Below are 26,268 nucleotides of genomic sequence, written 5' to 3' on the forward strand. Positions count from 1 at the left end.
TCCAAGCCCCTCGCCCACAAAACCTCCTTTACCCCCTCTTTCCAACCCTTTCGAGGATGACCCCCTACCCCTCTTTCCTTCCCCTATAGATTTATATGCTTTCCATGTCATTCTACTTTGATCCATTCTCTCTAAATGACCAAACCACCTCAACAACCCCTCTTCTGCCCTCTGACTAATGCTTTTATTAACTCCACACCTTCTCCTAATTTCCACACTCCGAATTTTCTGCATAATATTTACACCACACATTGCCCTTAGACAGGACATCTCCACTGCCTCCAACCATCTCCTCGCTGCTGCATTTACCACCCAAGCTTCACATCCATATAAGAGTGTTGGTACTACTATACTTTCATACATTCCCTTCTTTGCCTCCATAGATAACGTTTTTTGACTCCACATATACCTCAACGCACCACTCACCTTTTTTCCCTCATCAATTCTATGATTAACCTCATCCTTCATAAATCCATCCGCCGACACGTCAACTCCCAAGTATCTGAAAACATTCACTTCTTCCATACTCCTCCTCCCCAATTTGATATCCAATTTTTCTTTATCTAAATCATTTGATACCCTCATCACCTTACTCTTCTATGTTCACTTTCAACTTTCTACCTTTACACACATTCTCAAACTCATCCACTAACCTTTGCAATTTTTCTTTAGAATCTCCCATAAGCACAGTATCATCAGCAAAAAGTAACTGTGTCAATTCCCATTTTGAATTTGATTCCCCATAATTTAATCCCACCCCTCTCCCGAACACCCTAGCATTTACTTCTTTTACAACCCCATCTATAAATATATTAAACAACCATGGTGACATTACACATCCCTGTCTAAGACCTACTTTTACCGGGAAGTATTCTCCCTCTCTTCTACACACCCTAACCTGAGCCTCACTATCCTCATAAAAGCTCTTTACAGCATTTAGTAACTTACCACCTATTCCATATACTTGCAACATCTGCCACATTGCTTCTCTATCCACTCTATCATATGCCTTTTCTAAATCCATAAATGCAATAAAACATACACAATAAAAACTTCCCTACCTTTATCTAAATACTGTTCACGTATATGCTTCAATGTAAACACTTGATCTACACATCCCCTACCCACTCTGAAGCCTCCTTGCTCATCCGCAATCCTGCATTCTATCTTACCTCTAATTCTAATGGGTAATTATATTAAGTTTCATCTCCCAAGTAATTGCTTTTGCACCATTGAAAGGCCAAAATATCGTAAGTCAAGGAGCACCTGTAGTTATCTTACCTCAAAAAGTCTCTCCCTTGTCATATTTTTACAGTAAGCTAGCCTACACTATGTATCTCCTTAGATGCAGATTTAGAATGAAACAGGTAAAGAATGTGTTTTGATGTTGAGATTAAGTATTAATTGCATCGCATTTTCAATAGGAAATGACAGACAGCTTGTTATGGTTGTAATGGGTTATGAAATTCAGAGTAACAGTAATAGTGTACTCTCCTGAAGTCACCGGATAACAACGAACGCAGTCGACACCACAGCATCTATAGACGATCAAACATAAACAGAATAACAAACAAAGGATTTAATTCTTCCACTGTTATAATAATAATAGTAATAATAATAATAATAATAATAATAATAATATCTTTATTTCTACATGTACAAGGTATACAGGCTTAGCTGACATCAATGACATGCTACTATACTGTATAGAAAGCCGTTTGTTATGCTGAGCATTTCGGGCAAATTAGGTCAGTTTTGTCCCAGGATGTGACCCACACAAGCCATCTAACACCCAGGTACCCATTTTATACTGATGGGTGAACAGGGACTGCAGGTGTCTTACGGAAACATGTCCCTAATGTTTTCCAGCCGTACCGGAGATTCAAACTCCGAACCTCAGTGTGTGAGGTGAGTGTGCTAGTGATCGAGCTACAGGACACACTGTTCCCAAGACATTACACAGGTAATTGCTGTTGTGTTTGTAAATTTCAAGGACGTGTGTGAAGACATGGAAGGTACACACTGTAATGGTTCTGTAGTATAGAAATGGCATGTTTTTTTTTTTTTTGTCCTCTTTTTCTTAATTCAACAGTATGCATACCTCTTCAGTGCTAAAAGATCATAGAGATAAAGACACCATGACTACAATCTTTCAAAAGTGTTTGAAAGGACACTAGAAATTTATTGTTTTGATAAGTGGTAGAACAGTGGAATAGCTTACAGTAAGAGGGAATAAATGTTGTGACCACTAACATTTAAAAAAAAAAAAGTACTATAGATTAGATTAGTGGATTTTTGGTGCCTACAATGCCAAAAGATTTTGTTCATCATTAATATTACAATTGGGAATGTGTTCTTGTCAAGTTAATCACATTATATTACTGCAGTATTAATAGTGCAATTATTTCAATACAGAATTGCCACTTAAAAGTATTATAACTATTATGACTCATTAATTATTGATACATATAATTGAAATCTTAATAAAAAAAGCTTTTTTGAAATTATATTTAGAATTTTTATTAATCATGTCTTTTTAGTATGGAAATAAGCCACTCTGATTGGCTTGGATTATCCTGAGTTATTAACTTTCAATAGTTAGTAAACCAAATACTGTAGAATCTTCTAGACATTTTTCTGCAGTCTACAGCCCAGAAATAATGGAAATAGATCACTTTGTATGACTTTTTTTTAGGTTATGCTGATGGATAATTAAGTTGTAATAAACAGCTGTCAATAAATACATGGAAAGGTGGACAAGGGGCTTGAATCACAGTCCATAAATTGCCTAGACGGTAGAGTGTCGAACTGTCAGTTTATGGACCACTGTTCGAGTGCCTCCTCCACCCTTCTGTTTATTCATATGTTACTATGTATGATGACTGTACTTACGTCACCTGTACCTAAAAAACTTTTTTGCCACTTTTTTTTGTAGGGGTTCCGAAGAATGTCTTTAATTATACGTATAAGTAAATAAATGTTAATGAATCACACTTTTCAGATATTTTTGATAATAGGGTTGGCCTTGAGTAATGCTTTTTAATGTCAGTTGGATCATGGCTTGAATTATTATCTGGAAAAGATTGGGATATAAAGTCATTTGTTGAAGACTTTAGTTATAGCTGTGGTTAGTAGAAATTTCCTTCTTGAGGCATTTATTAATGTTATAAACTTTCCAATAAATTTTGTAAAGGGTGTAAAGTAAATTTTTTAATTATACGCAAGAGTAGAATGTACTACCATTAATTTACTCATATCTTCCAATTGTTACAGAGTGAAACTTCTGGAGATTACAAGAAATTGCTCCTGGCACTTATTGAAGGCTAAGACTTATCTATATATTATGATCCTCTACTGGTGAAGGAAGCATGGGTACCAGTGGTGATGTCAAGAAAGTATCATGTTAAAAGTAATTTAATTTTGATGACTTCTCGCTCCTTAGAGATATGATGTGACCGTGTAAGGAAGTTCTGTTTTTACTACCTCAGTTTCTGTATCATCCCCTGGCAGTGTGACCCCAAGAACAAAACACATTCACCCTCATTCATTCAATCCCTACATCCAAAAGTGTATTGACATCTCTCCACCCCACCTTCAGAGTGTAGGCGATGCCCTTCCCTCTTTGAGGGCTTGAATCTTTATATAAAAAGGGGATGTAATCTCAGTTAAATTCCTCTTGACCTGGTGTTTTCTTCACATCTACCAAAATTTTGATCTCTGCACAACCCTGATATTAATAGCCTGCGATCTATTTCATTACTCCAGAGTGAAATTTCCGGAGACTTCAAGAAAATCATCTTGGGCATGGTTGAAGGCTCAGGGTGATCTTGGCTGATGTCCTGAAACCTGGAGAGAGCAAAGGTGATGAGGCCCAACAACTCTGCTTAACTAATTACTATATACTTTATATGTTCTTTACTGAAGATAATGGTGTTGGGTTGCTTAAGTGATTATAATTTTTGTATACTGTAAGGAGGAATAAAAATTACAATGCCATGGCTGGAACAGTTCACGATTAACCCCTTACAGAGGAAATTTAGATGACATTTTGATATATCCTTTGCTGTCAACTGTATTTGACAGTTTGTATATCCTTGGTTGTCAGACTGTAGTTGAGATTTTGATATATAGTTTGCTGTCAAACTATAATGTGACATTAGTCTGGGACTAATCAAAATGTCATTTATTTATCCTCCAAAGTGTGGGTTTGTTGTCATTTGTGTGTACAATTGTACTGCATCTGTAAGTTAACAATTTGTTGATATACTGTACTTGCAAAACAGAGTGGTAAGGTACTGAAATGTATTACAAGATGATGTAGTGAGTACTACAACCACTGGAAACTTAAAAAAAAAAATACTTTGCCATAGACTAAAGAAAGCACATACACACAAGCATAGCTCTACTCCTGTATCTACAAGTAGGTAATCATGCCATGATCTAAAGATGAAAATTCAATAAGAATAATGTATTTGGACTTCCAAACATTTTGTATGAAACACTGGATAGGAAAACTAAACATTTAGCGATAATTGTATATTGTATTTTGGCTTCCTTTACTTGGAGGTCCTCTTCGGTAAATTTATAGGATCTATTTTACAATTTCTGTTAAAAACTGAAAAAAATACAATAAATAAAAAAATAGAAGATAATCTGCAGCAAAAAGTAAATAGAGAGCATTTAAATATCAAAGGAAAAACATTATAGGATGATGATTCAGGTGAGTTACAAGAGAAAGTAGTGTGTGCTACAGCTGCTGTAAATAAAAGAAAAAGATGATAGAATAATTAAAGAACAAATATGAATGATGAATTACAGTAATTAAAGAAAATGTGACACTAAAAATAGCTCAACTCATATGGCTACAATTTTTTTTTTTTTTTAACAAGTCGGCTGTCTCCCACCGAGGCAGGGTGACCCAGAAAGAAAGAAAATCCCCAAAAAAGAAAATACTTTCATCATCATTCAACACTTTCACCTCACTCACACATAATCACTGTTTTTGCAGAGGTGCTCAGAACACAACAGTTTAGAAGCATATACGTATAAAGATACACAATATATCCCTCCAAACTGCTAATATCCCAAACCCCTCCTTTAAAGTGCAGACATTGTACTTCCCATTTCCAAGACTCAAGTCCGGTTATATAAAAATAACCGGTTTCCCTGAATCCCTTCACTAAATATTACCCTGCTCACACTGGCCCAGTGGCCTGGTGGCTAAAGCTCCCGCTTCACACACGGAGGGCCCGGGTTCGATTCCCGGCGGGTGGAAACATTCAACACGTTTCCTTACACCTGTTGTCCTGTTCACCTAGCAGCAAATAGGTACCTGGGTGTTAGTCGACTGGTGTGGGTCGCATCCTGGGGGACAATATTAAGGACCCCAATGGAAATAAGTTAGACAGTCCTCGATGATGCACTGACTTTCTTGGCTTATCCTGGGTGGCTAACCCTCCGGGGTTAAAAATCCGAACGAAATCTTATCTTATCTTATCTTATCTTATTGTCAGGTCCCAAATACCATTCGTCACCATTCACTCCTAACAAACACGCTCACGCACGCCTGCTGGAAGTCCAAGTCCCTCACCCACAAAATGGCTACAAATAGAAGGAATAAAAGACCACAGTAATGTGCCTGGAAGAATTCATAACCCATTCTTAAAGATAAAACTTTAGGCAATGTTTTGGTCTGTTCCTTAAGATAAGATAAGATAAGATTTCGTTCGGATTTTTAACCCCGGAGGGTTAGCCACCCAGGATAAGCCAAGAAAGTCAGTGCGTCATCGAGGACTGTCTAACTTATTTCCATTGGGGTCCTTAATCTTGTCCCCCAGGATGCGACCCACACCAGTCGACTAACACCCAGGTACCTATTTGCTGCTAGGTGAACAGGACAACAGGTGTAAGGAAACGTGTCGAAATGTTTCTACCCGCCGGGAATCGAACCCGGGCCCTCCGTGTGTGAAGCGGGAGTTTTAGCCACCAGACCACCGGGCCAGAATGAACTGAAACATTGTCTAAGTTTCTTCTCTCAGTGTGTCTTTATTTTTTTTTCTACACGCTGGCTGTCTACCACAAGGATGACCCAAAAAGAAAGAAACACTTCCACCATCACTCAATATAAATGGGAAAGTGTTTTTTGGGTTACCCTACCTCAGTGGGAGGCAGCCAGTGTGTTAAAGAATAGGAAATTGCAAATTGGTCATTAAACAAGTGGACAACCAATGGTGCCCTTGTTAACACCAGCTGTCTCCCACCAAGGTAGGATGATCCAAAAAAGAATCACTTTCACCATCATTCAACACTTTCACCATCATTCAACACTTTCACCATCATTCAACACTTTCACCATCATTCAACACTTTCACCATCATTCAACACTTTCACCATCATTCAACACTTTCGCCATCATTCACACAAAATCACTGTCTTTGCAGAGGCACCCAGATACGACAGTTTCGATGTCACTCCAAGCAGCCAATATCCCAAACCCCTCCTTTGAAGTGCAGGCATTGTACTTCCCACCTCCAGGGCTCAAGTCCGGCTAACTGGTTTCCCTGAATCCCATCACAAAATATTACCCTGCTCACACTCCAACAGCTTGTCAGGCCCCAAAAACCATTCATCTCCATTCACTCCTATTTAAAAAATGTTGGGGTTTGTTATTAGAAAGTGGTGGTAGCAAGAATACAGCAGATGGTTTGTTATAGTGTGGTGTATTTGAACTCAAAGATGAAGCCAAGTCGATCAAACGTCAGTCTATGCTTAGGTCTGGATATAACTGAGGACATGCATATAGCCTAGTCGTGTGCATTTCAAAGGAGTCACGTGACTAAGGCTTGGCAAGGGACCCTGCCCATAAATGGTACTAGCACAATGTATACTACACAAGTATTGCCCCATTGACAAAAATAGAATCAAGAATAAAAAGGTACAGTACTGCGACTGGAACAGTACACAAATAACCCACACTTTGGAGAACGAAACTTACGATGATGTTTTGGTCTGACTTGGACCATTAACTAAATGGTCCAAGTTGGACCCAAACGTCATCATAAGTTTCATTCTCCAATGTGTGAGTTATTTGTGTATGTGGAATGAATTAACCAATGACACAGTGGAAGCAGATTCTGTTCAGGATGCTAGAAATAAATATGATCACTTTTTCACTTCTTGGTTGAAAGTTGAGAGGCTGGATCAATACCTAGGTTTGCCTCCCCATTACCATCCACCACAAATTAAAATAGGTAATTGCACATACAGTGATTATATGGGGGGGGGGGGATCACCCAGACTCGGTGGGAGATGGCTGATGTATTAAAAAAAAAATTGCACATACATACCTCATTTAACTTTGAATCTGTATTTTTTGTAACCACATTCACTGTCTCCCACCAAGGTAGGGTGACCCTCCCCAAAAAAAGAAATGCATTAATCATCATTCATTCAATAGCTGTCTAGCCAGAAGTGTGCCTGTATTTATAACCTTAACATTTCAGTATGTAATCAAATTTATTAATGTTGCCTGATAAGCACTGTATTGGATACATATTTATTGCTTTTTACCATATTGATCATTTCTGACCATGGGAGGGTGAGGCAAAAAAGAAAACACGCTCACCATTACTTATTCCATAGCTGTCTTTCCAGAAGTGCATTGACACAATAATATATACATGCAAACTTGCAGGGATACCCAGTCTAAATAAATTTTAAGTTAAGATACATTATCTGTATAAACATTTGTATTTTGATTATACATTTTGCAGTAAATCTATATTTTTGTACTGGATATGCACACAATAGTACATATGCTGTACACCTATACTTCTATAGTCACTATAGCCAATATTTATAAAAAGTGTATTACAAACTAAGCTGAATCTTTCCCTGGTGTTATAATATTCATGGGAAGTGCTAAACCCATATGGGTCATACAGTGCCTGGAGAGTGGAAGGCTGTCAGGTTTGATACAACAAAGAGGAGGAAAGCTAATTCCTTGGATCAAGAGCTCTTCAGTACCAAGACCCCCCAGGAAGGTGTCCCTCTTGTAATACACTAACACTGTCGTTGGTTGGAGGGTCCAAGACTGACCGGTATGTGGACAGAGACAAGTATGCATACAAGCGTCAACTTGGACAAATACAGTATAGGCTTTATAATGACTCACGAAATCGTAATGACACGATTGCAAACAAACCATACCACAGAGTTTTGAGACTCTGACCGCGGGTTCAATCCCGCCCGTGTTATGGTAGGCTTTATAATAATCAGTTCCTGGACTGATGGTCGATGAACTTTGGCTGACAGACATTTCACCGAAGGACATTTGGCCGAACAGACATTTTACAAATGGACATTTGGCCAACAGACATTTACTCCAAACAGACAAAATGGAATTCGTCACCTAACCTAACCTAATTTTCCGTTTGGTGAAATGTCCGTTGGGCCAAACGTCCATTGGTGAAATGTCTGTTCGACCAAAAATCCGTTGGTGAAATGCTTGTCTGCCAAGTATCCGTCAGTCATCTGTCCGACCACGATAATAATTGTATACAATGTTAGCAAGTAGGTGTAAAATACACATGTGCAACAGTTAATTATCTTTATTCTCAGAAATAAAAATACATAACTTTCACATATGTCTTACTTATCTACAGTTTGAAGAATCAGACATTTGTGCAACATGTTGCATATGTGTCTAATTCTTCATCTTGTCAATATTATATACCATTCATGTACAAACCTCAGTGTAATGGACTAATCAGGGAAAGAGGATGTCCAGTAGTGGTGACTGTGATAATAAAGATGATTTTATTTTGTCATGATTTTAACAATAATGGATAATTCTGTAACAATGAACCTTGTCCATTGTTTCCAAATCATTTAACCCAGCAGATTTTGTCCTGTATATATGAAGCCTGTTAAACTGAGGTCCTTTATATCAAAGGTTTACTCTACTTGTGCCTGTCCGTAAATATGACTATTCATTACAGTAGTGTATGACCCATATGGGTTAAGGGCTTGTTTTTTAATATACTGTAATGACTAAGTATTATCCAGTATTAAATATATACTGTATCCTGCCTTTAATAATTAATAGAGAGTACACTGTTTATGCTTGCATGGTATTATGTATTTTGTGAGAAATTATAAGGTCTAGCTACCACTAGGATTTAAATGGCAGTATTAATTCTTGATCTTAGGTAATGTAGCTTATTGCTTTGTTAAATAAATGATTAATTTATTGCTTATCCAGACTTGATCTGCTAGAATAATTATTAAAGTAATTAAATGTTGCTTTGGATCATTTGGTAAAAAAAAAAAAAAATTGTAGGTAATGTATGTATTTGATTTTTTTTTCTTGACTAACGCTTGCATGGAATGAGGCTCCTGGGTAGTGTTATCGTGCTTCCAACTTTAACAAGTGTGCCCTCAAATAATTTCTTGGTGATTAATGATGCTGTTTGCCACATTGTTGAGCCTTTCACCATAGTCCAACGATGTCCTCCGATCTCAATGGATTTTTTGGTCTTCCTGAAGGAGTGTCTCGAGGTTGAAGCATTTTTTATAAAGGATTTTTTAGTTTGTAACTTTCTCATATCAAGGTTATTTCTCTTTTTGATGAAAATTTTTAGTTTGTAATTTTCTCATACTGACAAATTGTTGCCTTTTATTTAAAATGACAACTATTGTATTCTTATTTGGCATTGCTTTCTATATCAGAGCAGTGTTAGTGGATCAAAATTTAAACCAAAAATATCTTTGATTTAGTTATATAAGAGTAGTATAGTCATTAATATTATTAAAAATTGTAATAGGTATATAAGGAAAGCATTTATTATTGTAACAATTGTAACCTTTGTAACCAATGACAAAGTTCATTGGTAAATCAGATTATTTAATCTGGTGTACTTAAGTAGAAAGTGCAAATATATTTACAGGTTGCAAATCATGCTTGTTGTGTTAGTAAGTTCCACTAATCAGTTGCTTTATCTTCCAAATAATACTATTTATTTCACATAAACCACTGTCTTATGAAGGGTTTCAATAAATTTATATCTCTTCTGTTGGTTATTTTATTATTCCAGCTATAGCCAAGGTAAAGTACAATAAATGGACTTTAGGTTTAGGAACATAAGACTGGAGGAACACCGCAGTAGGCCTACTAACCTATACAGGAAGGCCTGATTTCTATGGCTCTTATTATTCTGTCTTCGATGATAGCGAAATTTGCCAGTGAGTGAAAAATAGCGTTTTTCACTATCAAATTCAAATTCGAAGTTTATTCTCTATAAGGATTACAATGCTGAGTTTACAGAATTTGGTTATTGTGTGGTTTACAAGTAGTAAAATACTAATTACAGAGGGGGCCACTAGAACACCTAGCATGGCTAGGCATTTCGGGCAGACTTTGATTAATTCTTAACTTTAAAATATTACAAATTATGAGGTAAGTTGGTATTATGGCTAAGTGACTAAATACTAGTTTGTGAGTTTAGCAATGTGAATGCTTTTGTTTTGGCACAGTACATAGTTTCAGTATTGGAGTATCATAGGATTCATTATTTTAAGATTGAGATTAATATTTCTGTTTATGGTCAAATGGGTGAGTGAGTGCAAGTGTGAACCACCAGGTGGTATTCGTGTAATTAGTGTCTAAAATGCTTGATGTGTGTACATTATCATATATTAAGTGCTCAATACAGCTAGGCATAAAAAACATACAAAATAAAATAAAATGCACAGTACTACATATCAGCATGATAAGGCACCTAAATTACTGGGAACGGTTGAAGGTCCTTGATCTGTATTCCCTGGAATGCAGGCGAAAGAGATACGTGATAATACATATACACTTGGAAGGTCCTGGAGGAATTGGTACCAAACCTGCACACAAAAATCACTCCCTTTGAAAGCATAAGACTTGGCAGGAGATGCAACATTCCCCCAATGAAAAGCAGGGACGCAATGAGTATATTGAGAGACACAATAAGTGTCTGGGGTCCAAGACTGTTCAACTGCCTCCAAACCTACATAAGGGGGAGACCCTTGGCTGTCTTTAAGAAGGCACTGGACAGGCACCTGAAGTCAGTACCTGACCAACTGGGCTGTGGTTCGTACATCAGCTTGCATGCGGTTAGTAGTAACAACCTGGTTGATCAGACCCTGATCCACCGTGAGGCCTGGTCTCAGACCGAGCCGCAGGGGCATTAACCCCTGAAATCCTCTTCAGGTAAACTACATACCATACCTTAAAATATGGCACTGATCGCCTTTCCCTTATGCAATTGTTGTGCGAAAATGGCAGAAAAGTGGAAAAATCACTGAACATAATGAACAATGGCTCAATTGAAAACCATGAGAAATGTGGAATACAAAAAGAGGGCACTGAATATGCAGGGCTCTCCTGTACTTGGCAAGTCCTCAAATCAAATTTATCTCTCAAATATTCATCCAACCTATTCTTACCCTTTACCATGCTTGTGTCAAAAATGAGGCGATAAAAGCATCATTTTCATGGCGCCATGAACACAATGGACGTCCTCAGAGAGACTTCTCATCTCAATCCAACCAATCACAAGCCTGGGCGGAGCTTGAATGTGGCGTCGCTTGGGTGTTGTCGACTGCTACTGGCTGGAGCTCCAGCAGTCTTCAGTACTGTCTGAATTGTTGAAGGAGCAGCATCTTCAACCTCACTCTCTGGATATTTCACCAATTTACACCACTCCAGAATGGCAGTAAGTTACTGAATGTGTTTCCAGTGCATTATTGAATGTTTGAACCTCATTTTGAGATGCAAATGAATTGCCTGAGGCATTGAGAAGTAACAAATGAATGCACTTGAAGTTTTGTTTACCTCTTTTTGTATCAAATATGAGTCATGGCCCGACAACGATAGAACATCACAACATCACATGCCACTGAATGGTACCTAAGTGAGGCAAATCCCAACAATGGTGATAACAAATGTGCCAATGAAGGTATCACATATCATGGATTAACAGATAACAATTAAACCATCTTTGTCATTCATAGCTAACAATTGCATGCTGAAACAAATACATTGATATATAATCAATATATATATATCAAACTATGTTTTTATAGCATTACCTAATAGAATAATCCATTCTCTTGAATGCACTCTAACTCATCTAATGACCATATGAACTGTTACTGCACTACAGATCATTGATTTGATTTGATTAGATCTGATTATTAAATTATACAACTACAAATAGTAAATTAACCATTTTGTTATATTACTAACTGTAATGTTACAAAATTGTAAAACTATAATGTTTCAAAACTGAAATGTTCAAATTCATTGTTTAAAATAACTCAATTGTACTTGATATTGTAAATTGTCTACAGTAACTTATTATAGTTTAGATAGCTTATTATAGCTTATTATAGCCTGCCTGTAATGCTCTGCATACAAGGGGCTTCCGACATGTACAATCAACTACTATAACACCTTGTACAACTATGTATCATGTCCTAATAAAATATTATTATCATTATTATTATTATTATTATTATTATTATTATTATTATTATTATTATTATTATTATTATTATTATTATTATTATTATTAAGTACATTTACCTTGTAAATTTATAAAATTTGCTCAATTGAAATGCTCATTTTGTGTTTTCTGCTCATTTCAGTTAAACACAAACGTGTTTTATGGATCAAAGGCTCATAGAAAAAGGGATTACATTGTGCCAGAGTTATATGATGACAGTGACACTAATGAGGAAGTGGATTCTGCAGATGAATATGAGCCACAGCCAGATGCTTCAGCTTCAAGTGAAGATGAACATGAAGAATTGTCTACGAGAAGTCGGCGAGTTAGTGTAAAACGAAGAAATATACGTATACAAGTATTTGAAGATGATGAGGTTGATGAAAGAATTGTCAACAACACTAATGCCACCTGGAGCAAACTTGACATAACAAATACTCCATTACCTGACTACAAACATGAGGTGCAAACACATGTCAAGAAACCATTTGAATATTTTTGTGAATTATTTACTGTTGAAATGTTGGAAAGCCTTGTATTTAACACAAACTTGTATGCAACACAGAAAGATGTTAATGCTAACTTCAACACCACTAGTGAAGAGCTAATGCAATTTGTTGGAATTCTGATATACATGAGTATGGACAGCCTGCCATCTTTAGAGGATTACTGGTCCTATTACCATTGTCATCCTGATATTGCAAATGTTATGACATCTAAAAGGTTTAGGTTACTGAGGACAACAATTCATGCAAATGATAATAAGAACGCAACAGGTGACAGGTTCCATGAAATAAGACCACTGTTTGATGGTCTAACAAAAGCATGCCTAAAAGTTCCTGCTACACCTAGACAATCAGTTGATGAGGTAATGGTGGGATATAAGGGAACAAGAGCAGGAAACCTCAGGCAATATATCAGGACCAAGCCTGATAAATGGGGTTTCAAACTTTTTTGCCGTGCCAGTGATGATGGGTTTATACATGACATAATTATGTATCAAGGTAAAACAACCTTTCATTATCACAATGTTAGCCTAACAGAGGAGGAGAAAGAAATGCCTATAAGTTCCAAGGTTGTTATTTGCCTTGCAAAGACTATGGACCAAACAAAGACTAGTGCAATTTATGCAGATAACTTCTTTACCAGTTTGCCTCTAGTGAAATATCTGCATACTACATTCAATTGCAGGTACACAGGTACTGCAAAGGAAAATAGGATTGGAAATCCACCACTTATGTCTGTCAATGACATGGAAAAAAAAAAGGTGAAAAGGGGTGTTATGGATTACTGTTCATTGGATGGTGTCCTTGCTGTGCGTTGGAAAGACAGTAAGGTTGTTACTTTATTGACAAATGACATGGGCATCAACCCTGTGACAAAGATAAAGAGGTACAGCAAGGAGACCAAACAAAAGGTTGATGTTGATTGTCCTTCAGTAATAAAGAATTATAATGCCCATATGGGAGGTATAGATAAGAATGATATGTTGGTTCATCTCTACAAGTCTCCACTCAAAGCAAAACGCTGGTACATGAGGCTCTTTGGATATATCATTGATCTTTGTTGTGTCAACGGCTGGTTGTTGTACAGGCGTGACTGTGGTGCTTTGAAAGAGAAATACATGAACCTCAAGGAATTCAGGTTTTCCATCTCCCATTCTGCAAGAAGACCAACCAAGGAAATCCCAAGGAGCCTGAGACTGTCTCCAAAGTGTTCAACTTCACGGTCTTCTAAACGGTCTTCTTCACTTGAAGAATTTTTCAGTCGGCTTGGAAAAAGGGCTCATGATGATACAAAATATGATGAAACACTCTCTCATTGGCCAGTTTATACAAAGAGGCTTTCATGTAAACATTGCAACACCAAGAACAAGAGGACCTACTCTTCCGTTTCTTGTTCCTACTGCAAGGTTAATCTATGTCTAAACTCAATGAGGAATTGTTTTCTGGAATTCCATAAGGAACAAGATGCTTAAATTTTTCTGATAAACATGTTTAATGTCATAATAAATACAGAAAGGATACTCATTTTGTGACATATCCATATTTTTGTAATATTTTTTCAATTTTTGTATAATGTCAATTACTACAAATGTGTTAAAATTATTGAAATCAAGTTACTGTGCCTTTTATTTAACCCAGCTGTATAGTCCTTGTGGCTTAGCGCTTCTTTTTTGATAATAATAATAATAATAATTTTATTTAACCCAGTTGTTTATTAATAAACTTTAAATATATATACATATGCCTTTTATTATCATTTATTAGTAGCTGTTATGATTCATTTAGACACCGTTGTCAGGGATTGCATCAAATCTGATGCCTGATCTGTTACTTATAGTTTAACAATTGTTGGGGGTTGCCTCCTATTTGATTCTGCCAAAAAGGGTATTTTATGGCTGACAAGGTCCTAGATGCACTAGAAGACAAAAAGAATGCAGATGTAATATACACGGACTTTGCAAAAGCCTTCGACAAGTGTGACCATGGCATAATAGCGCACAAAATGCGTGCTAAAGGAGTAACAGGAAAAGTTGGTAGATGGATCTATAATTTCCTGGCAAATAGAACACAAAGAGTAGTAGTCAACAGAGTAAAATCTGAGGCAGCTACGGTGAAAAGCTTTGTTCTGCAAGGCACAGTACTCGCTCCCATCTTGTTTCTCATCCTCATATCTGACATAGACAAGGATGTAAGCCACAGCACCGTGTCTTCCTTTGCAGATGACACATGAATCTGCATGACAGTGTCTTCCATTGCAGACACTGCAAGGCTCCAGGCGGACATCAACCAAATCTTTCAATGAGCTAGAGAAAACAATATGAAGTTCAATGATGAGAAATTTCAATTACTCCGATATGGTAAACATGAGGAAATTAAAACTTCAGAGTATAAAACAAATTCCAACCACACAATAGAGTGAAAAACTAACGTCAAAGACCTGGGAGTGATCTTGCTGGAGGATCTCGCCTTCAAAAACCATAACATTGTATCAATCACATCTGCTAGAAAAATGACAGGATGATAATGAGAACCTTCAAAACTAGGGAGGCCAAGCCCATGATGACACTCTTCAGGTCACTTGTTCTATCTAGGCTGGAATATTGCTGCACACTAACAGCACCTTTCAAGGCAGGTGAAATTGTTGACCTAGAAAATGTATAGCGAACCTTCCTAGCATGAATAACTGAGATAAAACACCTCAATTACTGGGAGCGCTTGAAGTTCCTGAACCTGTACTCCCTGGAACGCAGGCGGGAGAGATACATGATTATATACACCTGGAAAATCCTAGAGGGATTAGTACCAAACTTGCACACGAAAATCACTCCCCATAAAAGCAAAAGACTCGACAGACGATGCAACATTCCCCCAATGTAAAGCAGGGGTGTCACTAGCACGTTAAGAGACAACACAGTAAGTGTCAGGGGCCCAAGACTGTTCAACTGCCTCCCAGCATACTTAAGGGGGATTACCAATAGACACTTGGCTATCTTCAAGCAGGCACTGGACAAGCACGTAAAGTCGTTACCTGACCAGCCGGGCTGTGGTTCGTACGTTGGATTGCGTGCAGCCAGCAGTACCAGCCTGGCTGATCAGGCCCTGATCCACCATGAGGCCTGGTCATAGACCGGGCTGTGGGGACGTTGACCCCTGGAACTCTCTCCAGGTAAACTCCAGTGTCACTGACGTGTATAGTATGCAAAGTCATGGAGAAGATTATCAGGAGGAGAGTGGTGGAGCACCTGGAATGGAACATAATTATAAATGACAACCTGCATGGATTCATGGAAGTCAACTCCTGTGTCACAAACCTACTGGAGTTTTATGACAAGGTAACGAAAGTAAGACATGAGAGAGGGGTGGGTAGACTACATTATTTTGGGCTGCAAGAAGGCCTTCGACACAGTTCCTCACAAGAGATTAGTGCAGAAGCTAGAGGATCAGGTGCGTATAACAGGAAGGGCACTGCAATGGATCAAAGAATACCTGACATGGATGCAACAAGTCATGGTACATGATGAGGTATCACAGTGGGCACCTGAGACGAGCGGGGTCCCACAGGAGTCATTCCTAGGACCAGTGCTATTTTTGGTATATGTGAATGACATGATGGAAGAGATAAACTCAGAAGTGTCCCTGTTTACAGATGATGTGAAGTTAATGAGGAGAATTAAATCAGATGAGGATCAAGCAGGACTTCAAAGAGACCTGGACAGGCTGGACGCATGGTCCAGCAACTGGCTCCTCGAATTTAATCCCGCCAAATGCAAAATCATGAAGATCAAGGAAGGGCAAAGAAGACCGCAAACAGAGTATAGGCTAGGTGGCCAAACACTGCAAACCTAACCCCAAGGAAAAACATCTTGGGATGAGTATAATACTGAGCACATCTCCTGAGGCGCACATCAACCAGATAACTGCTGCAGCATATGGGGGCCTAGCAAACCTGAGAACAGCATTCCGATACATCAGTAAGGAGTCATTTAAAATTCTGTACACCGTGTACTTTAGGCCCATACTGGAGTATGCAGCACCAGTTTGGAACCCACACCTGGTCAAGCATGTCAAGAAATTAGAGAAAGTGCAAAGGTTTGCAACAAGGTTAGCTCCAGAACTAAGGGGAATGTCCAACGAAGAAAGGTTAAGGGAAATTAGCCTGACGACATTGGAGGACAGAAGGGTCAGGAGAGACATGATAACGACATACAAAATCCTGCAAGGAATCGATGAGGTGGACAGAGACAGGATGTGTCTGAGACGGGTCACATAAACAAGGGGTCACAATTGGAAGTTGAAGACTCAGATGAGTCAAAGAGATGTTAGGAAGTATTTCTTCAGTTATCGAGTTGTCAGGAAGTGGAATAGTCTGGCAAGTGACGTAGTGGAGGCAGGAACCATACAGAGTTTTAAAACGAGGTATGGTAAAGCTCATGGAGCAAGGAGAGAGAGGACCTAGTAGCGATCAGTAAAGAGGCAGGGCCAGGAGCTATGACTCGACTCCTGCAACCACAAATAGGTGAGTACGGCTGCACATCATGAAGCCCTATAAACCAAGAAGACAACGGCGGCACCTCAGAAGGCCCTATAAACCAAGGAGACAACGGCGGCACCTCAGGAGGTCCTATAAACCAAGAAGACAACGGCGGCACCTCAGGAGGTCCTATAAACCAAGGAGACAACGGCGGCATCTCAGGAGGCCCTATAAACCAAGAAGACAACGGCGGCACCTCAGGAGGTCCTATAAACCAAGAAGACAACGGCGGCACCTCAGGAGGCCCTATAAACCAAGAAGACAACGGCGGCACCTCAGGAGGTCCTATAAACCAAGAAGACAACGGCGGCACCTCAGGAGGCCCTATAAACCAAGGAGACAACGGCGGCATCTCAGGAGGCCCTACAAACCAAGGAGACAACGGCGGCACCTCAGGAGGCCCTATAAACCAAGGAGACAAAGGCGGCACCTCAGGAGGCCCTATAAACCAAGAAGACAACGGCGGCACCTCAGGAGGTCCTATAAACCAAGAAGACAACGGCGGCACCTCAGGAGGCCCTATAAACCAAGAAGACAACGGCGGCACCTCAGGAGGTCCTATAAACCAAGAAGACAACGGCGGCACCTCAGGAGGCCCTATAAACCAAGGAGACAACGGCGGCATCTCAGGAGGCCCTATAAACCAAGGAGACAACGGCGGCACCTCAGGAGGCCCTATAAACCAAGGAGACAACGGCGGCACCTCAGGAGGCCCTATAAACCAAGGAGACAACGGCGGCACCTCAGGAGGTCCTATAAACCAAGAAGACAATGGCGGCACCTCAGGAGGTCCTATAAACCAAGAAGACAACGGCGGCACCTCAGGAGGTCCTATAAACCAAGAAGACAACGGCGGCACCTCAGGAGGTCCTATAAACCAAGAAGACAACGGCGGCACCTCAGGAGGTCCTATAAACCAAGAAGACAACGGCGGCACCTCAGGAGGCCCTATAAACCAAGAAGACAACGGCGGCACCTCAGGAGGCCCTATAAACCAAGGAGACAACGGCGGCACCTCAGGAGGCCCTATAAACCAAGGAGACAACGGCGGCACCTCAGGAGGCCCTATAAACCAAGGAGACAACGGCGGCACCTCAGGAGGTCCTATAAACCAAGAAGACAACGGCGGCACCTCAGGAGGTCCTATAAACCAAGAAGACAACGGCGGCACCTCAGGAGGCCCTATAAACCAAGAAGACAACGGCGGCACCTCAGGAGGTCCTATAAACCAAGGAGACAACGGCGGCACCTCAGGAGGCCCTATAAACCAACAATAAGAATCATAGATGAACCAACAGAATTTCTCGTTATTTGTGTCAGTATTTGAGGAATATTGTTGGTTGTTATTGGTCGTCAGATAATCTGCCACCAGGTAAGACCCATACGAGTTTAACGCATTTTTTAATATGATAATTTTAGAAATAGAAATGTCACGACTTTTTTTTTGGGGTTATCCTGGTTGATAATCTACACATATGCTGCTATGTATGATAATTTATGTAATTGTATTTATGTATACCCGGATAAACTTACATTAGTTTACTTTACTTTACTTAGATTTTCTTCAGACTGGGTTCATGTGGCTGGTGAAAGGAGGTTCCTGGAGGCCGGTGAAGGGGCTCTTGATCCAGGGAATTGGAGTTGTCCTCCACTTCCTTGAGTCAAACGTGGCTGGCTTTCACACCTCTTTATCATCCGGCTGCTGTATGACCCTTACAGGTTTAACGCTCCCATATAAATATAATTTATGAAATGTGTTAGCTAAATTATTTATTATTTATTTATTATTATTTGTTATTTATTATTATTTGTTATTTATTATTATTTGTTATTATTTGTTATTTATTATTATTATTTATTGTTATTGCTTATTATTACATTCATGTAGGGAAAGCACAAAATTTGTATGGGTGACAGCACCTGGGGGTAATGGATGGCAGTCAGTTTTGTTTCATGGAAAGGGAGCATCAACGACTCTCCCTTAACCCTTAAACTATCCAAACGTAGACCTATTTTTTTCACGATTGGAGTGCTACGTGAGCGAACGTAGATCTAGCTTTGGACAGGTTAAGGATTAAATATATCTGTAATTTTTAAGTGATTTAATTCTGCCACTTATATAATAAAAATAATAGAGTTGCATTGTTTTACTGGGTTATCCTAGGTTAAGTCATCATTATGTACATTGTGCGTGACCTATTATAAGTACAGTGGACCCCCGGTTAACGATATTTTTTCATTCCAGAAGTATGTTCAGGTGCCAGTACTGACCGAATTTTTTCCCATAAGGAATATTGTGAAGTACGTTAGTCCATTTCAGACCCCCAAACATACACGTACAAACGCACTTACATAAATACACTTACATAATTGGTCGCGTTTGGAGGTGATCGTTAAGCGGGGGTCCACTGTACTGCTTAAGGCTCTTGATCCAAGGTGTTAGGGATACCCTCCCCCTTCCTTGGATTGAACCTAATTGTCTTCCATTCCTTTGGTATAGGTGTTCTTGGAACCTTGTCTAATGTTCCTCCTCATATTTCAGTGAGTCGCATACAGCTGTGTATTTTGCTTTGGCCCGAATATATGTTTTAAATGTTTTTTTTTTATTTCTTCATCTATATATTTGAAACCTGTTTTATAATTCATTACTGTGGCATATGAGTTTCTTAAACCTTGAAAAGACACTAATGGAAATAAGTCACTTTGTAAATTACCTATGATAACCCTAGGTAATTTACGCTATGTATGATAATTGTACTCATGTGTACCTTTGCCTAAATAAACTTACTTACAATTTCATTTAGGTATATTACCTTCCAGCAAAGAAAAATTTCCTTGGATTATTAACCCTTGAAGGTTAATAACCCAGAAAACCCAGGAAGGTCAAGCTGTGTGGCTTATTGCTGTAGGCGTTGGTAGGTCATCTTCCCCATGATACAACTAATGATAGTAGACTAACTACTGGGTGTATTTTTTATATTAGTGACAAATAGCAGCAGCTTTGTAGAGACTTATCCACAGCCGGGCTGTGGCTCATACGTTGGTTTGCGTGCAGCCAACAGTAACAGCCTGGTTGATCAGGCTCTGATCCACCAGGAGGCCTGGTCACAGACCGGGCCGCGGGGGCGTTGACCCCCGGAACTCTCTCCAGGTAAGTCACTTTGACTTTTTTTTGGGTTATCCTGGTGGATAATTTGCACATACAGGAGGGCCCCATTTCACTTTACTGTATTTAAACTAATACAACAATTTTCAATTACATATTCCCATTCTTCATTTATACACACTTTCTACAATAACTATATTCACCACTCACTATAAGCTAAGGATGAAAATATTTTAAGGTAAATAATGTGTGCGTACTGTTTATTCCATTTATTTAGGCTTATCTCTATTGCTCGCTTAATATATGATAGTGTGAACATGTTAATAGGCTTTTGTATGTATCTGAAGTGAAAAAAAGTTATGTTTCACTTTACAGCAGTAGCCCAGAACCTAACCTGCTGTATAAGTGGGACCCTGAGCCTAATCTGTTGTATAAGTGGGGCCCTGAGCCTAACCTGTTGTATAAGTGGGACCCTGAGCCTAACCTGTTGTATAAGTGGGGCCCTGAGCCTAACCTGTTGTATAAGTGGGGCCCTGAGCCTAACCTGTTGTATAAGTATATAAGGACCCCAATGGAAATAAGTCACTCTGTCTGACTTTTTTGGGTTATCCTAGGTTCTCTACACATATGCTGCTATGTATGATAATTCTATGTAACTGTATTTGTGTATACCTGAATAAACTTACTTACTTACTTACTTACTTACTTACTAAGTGGGACCCTGAGCCTAACCTGTTGTATAAGTGGGGCCCTGAGCCTAACCTGTTGTATAAGTGGGACCCTGAGCCTAACCTGTTGTATAAGTGGGGCCCTGAGCCTAACCTGTTGTATAAGTGGGACCCTGAGCCTAACCTGTTGTATAAGTGGGGCCCTGAGCCTAACCTGTTGTATAAGTGGGACCCTGAGCCTAACCTGTTGTATAAGTGGGACCCTGAGCCTAGCCTGTTGTATAAGTGGGGCCCTGAGCCTAACCTGCTGTATGAGTGGGGCCCTGAGTCTAACCTGCTGTATAAGTGGGGCCCTCCTATATGTTACTATGTATGATAATTGTACTTATGTGTACCTGTACCAAAATAAACTTGCTTACTTGCTTGCTCACTGGTTCATTCACTCACTCACTCACTCATTCACAGATTTGAACCCACATTCTTTCAGTTGTATAGACTAATACTTTGTACTTGGGGTATGGGAGCTATGGATTTCTGGGAAGGCATTTTCCCTATTATGTAAATACTGTATAAACTTGGTATTCAAAGATTTTCCATCCATGAGCTTGTGGAAAGTATTCTTTGCTCATACTATGAAGCGCAGCATCGAAAATGCCGTTATAGAAGATGTAGACCAGTGCAGTAATACGTATGTTTCATTTGTATGCTGTATAGAAATAAGTTGTATTGATTTTGTTAAGATAAGATAAGATTTGTTGGGATTTTTAACTTGAGGAGGGTTAGCCTGCCAGGATGACCCAAGGAGGCGGTGCATCATCAAGGAATGTCTGTCTTATTTCCAGTGGGGGTCCTTTAATCTTGTCTCCTGGGATATGACCCATACAAGTCGGCTAACACCCAGGTACCTACTTACTGCTAGGTGAACAATGACAGCAGATGTAAGGAAACACACCCAGTGTTTCTACCCAGCTTGGGAGAAGTTTGAGTGGAGGTTTGATATTGGAGTTTAATGTTCTGTATATATAGTAGGCACAATAATAAGTGTGTATATTTTGTATATTAAGTAAGTTCAAGCTCTTGAAGAGTGGTGGGGTGTGTTGTCTGGCACAGGAGTTTGTGATCATCCTCACGACTTCTTTTTTGTTGGGTTATTAAAGGTTTAAGGTGATTGGCTGTGGTAGATCCCCAAAGCACAAATACCATAGGTGATGTAAGGGTATTTTAGAGAGTGATATAAAGTAAGGAGCGCCCTTTGGGGTACATAGTATCGCATCTTGGAAAGGATACCTACTGTTTTGGAAACTTTTTTAGTTATATGCTGGATGTGGGTCTGAAATTTAAGATTACAGTCAAGGTGGAGACCTAGAAATTTGCCCTCAGTGTGTCTTGTAATGGGTGAACCATTTATCAATATGTTTAGCTGGATATTTAATGCTCTGTTTCCAAAAAGCATGAAATAGGTTTTGTCTATATTGAGAGTAAGTTTGTTGGTGGTCATCCAGTTTGATATTTTATGTAGCTCACTGTTTACAGTGTCACCAAGTATAGCTGGGTTTGGGTGGGAGAAGACGTTAGTGGTGTCATCTGCGAATAGAACTGGTTTAAGGAATTGCGATGCATTTGGGAGGTCATTGATGTAAATAAGAATGAGTAGAGAACTTAGGACACTTCCCTGTGGCACTCCAATAATTACTGGCTGAGTATATAGATGTTTTTTATCGTTAGATTTAAGTATACTATTGGTAAGCCAGGGCTGTTTAGTCTTTTTGCTGAGATCTGCTTTATTTTCATTGGACAATGTCTGTTATAGAGGTTATGGGTTTTGTGTAGAAATATTTTGAGACATTCATCAATGTCTTGGCTGTCCGCTAACTCAGCCAGCCAGTCAATGTTACATAAGGCAGTAATAAAATTATTTACTGATGACTCATTGTGTAGTTGAAAAGAGATCTTAGTTGTGTCCTGAGGCAGTTTACCTAAGTTTGTTATGAGAAAAGTTGGGTAGTGGTCCGTAGTGTAGTATGAGACACGTGTCAGTTTTTTTTTTTTTTTAACATGTTGGTCGTCTCCCACCGAGGCAGGGTGACCTAAAAAGAAGAAAAATCCCCCAAAAGAAAATACTTTCATCATCATTCAATACTTTCACTTCACTCATACATAATCACTGTCTTTGCAGAGGCGCTCAGATATGACAGTTCAGAGGTCCCTCCAAACCGCCAATATCCCAAACCCCTCCTTTAAAGTGCAGCCATTGTACTTCCCATTTCCAGGAATCAACTCTGGCTAACCATTTATCCTAGGTTTAATCTGAATAATTTACCCCTATTGTATGGCAATAACATTTATGTGCTTATTCAAGTCATTTAATAAATTTGTAAGAATGTAAATTCATATTTAAATTCCTTGAAAGTACTCATCAATAAAAAGAATAATAATATAGGTTTTAATATGAGAACACCATAACTTTTTTTTTTTTATTGTTCAGGTAGAAGGGATTCAACATGGATGAGTACGAACAGAAAATCAATTCAGGCAACGTCTTTCTCCAGAGTCAGGCAAGTACATGTGTGAATCATCTATCTTAAAAAATGTTGCTCTGGATTTTAGGTTATGTATTTTATCACATGATAATTTGTGTAGTTGCTTTGGTTTGCTTTCTTTTGATTGTACCAATACAGCCTCTCCTCACTTAGCGACGTACTTGTTTACCAACGACTCGGACTTATGATATGCTCTCTGACCAGTATGCATACCTAAATAATGTATATTAGATTTGATTTCCTCTATTCTGTTTATTACAACATACAGTACACTACTGTATAAACATGTAAAAATATACCAGAAATGTTATAAATGGTGCAAAGGTGACACTAAAACAATATCAAAGATGGTTGACACAGACTCACTACCATTATAGTATGTTCCTCACTTAGCGACGAATTTGTTTACCGACGTGGTCTTAGGAATGGAACTCCGTCGTTAAGTGAGGAGAGGCTGTATTATATTTCATGTAAACTGCATTTATTGTACTGCAGAAAAGGCATAAAATTGTATTGTGTTATAATTTTGTATTGTGAGGGTACTGTATTTTATGGTGAAAAAGATGCTCCGGTGTCGAGAACATCCCTCCTCCCTAATTCTGATTGGCTAAATTTTGGAAAAAGTTATAAACTGTACTTCAGCCTCCAAGACACTGGGTAAATTTTTGAGACTTATTTTGGGGAAAAAAATATCATCTTCAGTGCCGTAAAATATGGTAATCTTGGTGGGATAGAGTCGGCACATCATGCCTGTAATCTTGACTTCAATCTGATGCGATACGATGTCAGAATTATTATTTGCTCACATAAAGCTTCTGCATAAATGTAGTGTAATTTTTTTTGTAAATGCGATTGAAAAAGTAAATCCAAAATTGATTAGTGTTTGGAAAGATCTTCATAGTGCACACTATTTAATTTTAGATGGACTTTTTTAATTGCATTTACAAAAATCACACAATGCAGAGGAGCTGTATAAGAGAGGTTACAGCTGGTATTGGCTAATTTTGGTGATATCATTGGGTATCAGCTAATTTTGATGGTATTGGTGGGTATCAGCTAATTTTGATGGTATTGGTGGGTATTGACTAATTTTAATGGTATCAGTGAGTATCGGTTTATTTTGATGGTATCGGCTAATTTTGATGGCATTGATGGGTATCAACTAATTTTGATGGTATCGGTGGGTATTGGTTAATTTTGATGGTATTGGTGGGTATTGGTTAATTTTGGTGATATTGGTGGGTTTTTATTATTATTATTATTATTATTATTATTATTATTATCACACTGGCCGATTCCCACCAAGGCAGGGTGGCCCGAAAAAGAAAAATTTTCACCATCATTCACTCCATCACTGTCTTGCCAGAGGGGTGCTTTACACTAAAGTTTTTAAACTGCAACATTAACACCCCTCCTTCAGAGTGCAGGCACTGTACTTCCCATCTCCAGGACTCAAGTCCAGTCTGCCAGTTTCCCTGAACCCCTTCATAAATGTTACTTTGCTCACACTCCAACAGTACGTCAAGTATTAAAAACCATTTATCTCCATTCACTCCTATCAAACATGCTCACGCATGCCTCCTGGAAGTCCAAGTCCCTCGCACACAAAACCTCCTTTACCCCCTCCCTCCAACCTTTCCTAGGCCGACCCCCACCCCGCCTTCCTTCCACTACAGACTGATACACTCTTGAAGTCACTCTGTTTCGCTCCATTCTCTCTACATGTCCGAACCACCTCAACAACCCTTCCTCAGCCCTCTGGACAACAGTTTTGGTAATCCCGCACCTCCTCCTAACTTCCAAACTACGAATTCTCTGCATTATATTCACACCACACATTGCTCTCAGACATGACATCTCCACTGCCTCCAGCCCTCTCCTCGCTGCAACATTCTTCATCCATGCTTCACACCCATATAAGAGCGTTGGTAAAACTATACTCTCATACATTCCCCTCTTTGCCTCCAAGGACAAAGTTCTTTGTCTCCACAGACTCCTAAGTGCACCACTCACCCTTTTCCCCTCATCAATTCTATGATTCACCTCATCTTTCATAGACCCATCCGCTGACACGTCCACTCCCAAATGTCTGAATACATTCACCTCCTCCATACTCTCTCCCTCCAATCTGATATCCAATCTTTCATCACCTATCTTTTTGTTATCCTCATAACCTTACTCTTTCCTGTATTCTTTTGCACACCCTACCAAATTCATCCACCAATCTCTGCAACTTCTCTTCAGAACCTCCCAAGAGCACAGTGTCATCAGCAAAGAGCAGCTGTGACAACTCCCACTTTGTGTGATTCTTTATCTTTTAACTCCACGCCTCTTGCCAAGACCCTCGCATTTACTTCTCTTACAGCCCCATCTATAAATAT

General features: G+C 39.1%; 3 protein-coding genes across 13 annotated transcripts in view; all 3 read left to right on the forward strand.

Moving 5' to 3' along the window:
• The window catches only part of LOC128699823 (annexin B9), a 66,779-nt gene extending 56,708 nt beyond the window's left edge, over positions 1-10,071 (forward strand). For 9 of the 11 annotated variants that reach the window (XM_053792590.2, XM_053792586.2, XM_053792591.2 and 6 more), the window contains one exon: positions 3,766-10,071. In XM_053792590.2, coding sequence (XP_053648565.2) covers positions 3,766-3,825 — 60 coding nt within the window. In that variant the 3' untranslated portion in view covers positions 3,826-10,071. Of the gene's footprint in view, positions 1-3,273 lie in introns of all 11 variants that reach the window. The other 2 variants (XM_053792584.2, XM_053792589.2) reach the window with 1 other exon arrangement.
• A 123-nt stretch (positions 10,072-10,194) lies between these two features.
• LOC128699747 (piggyBac transposable element-derived protein 3-like) lies at positions 10,195-14,743 on the forward strand. The gene is made up of 2 exons (XM_053792479.2): positions 10,195-11,744; positions 12,679-14,743. Exons 1-2 carry the CDS (start codon positions 11,739-11,741, stop codon positions 14,512-14,514), a joined length of 1,842 nt encoding a protein of 613 aa, XP_053648454.2. The 5' UTR covers positions 10,195-11,738; the 3' UTR covers positions 14,515-14,743.
• Positions 14,744-18,806: 4,063 nt separating this feature from the next.
• The window catches only part of LOC128699746 (focadhesin), a 36,952-nt gene continuing 29,490 nt past the window's right edge, over positions 18,807-26,268 (forward strand). Inside the window, exons 1-2 of the mRNA XM_070102389.1 lie at positions 18,807-18,945; positions 23,833-23,902. Of these exons, the coding sequence (XP_069958490.1) occupies positions 23,849-23,902 (54 nt within the window). The 5' untranslated portion in view covers positions 18,807-18,945; positions 23,833-23,848. The remainder of the gene's footprint in view (positions 18,946-23,832; positions 23,903-26,268) is intronic.

This window comes from Cherax quadricarinatus, chromosome 81 (assembly GCF_038502225.1).
Source record: "Cherax quadricarinatus isolate ZL_2023a chromosome 81, ASM3850222v1, whole genome shotgun sequence".
NCBI lineage: Eukaryota > Metazoa > Arthropoda > Malacostraca > Decapoda > Parastacidae > Cherax > Cherax quadricarinatus.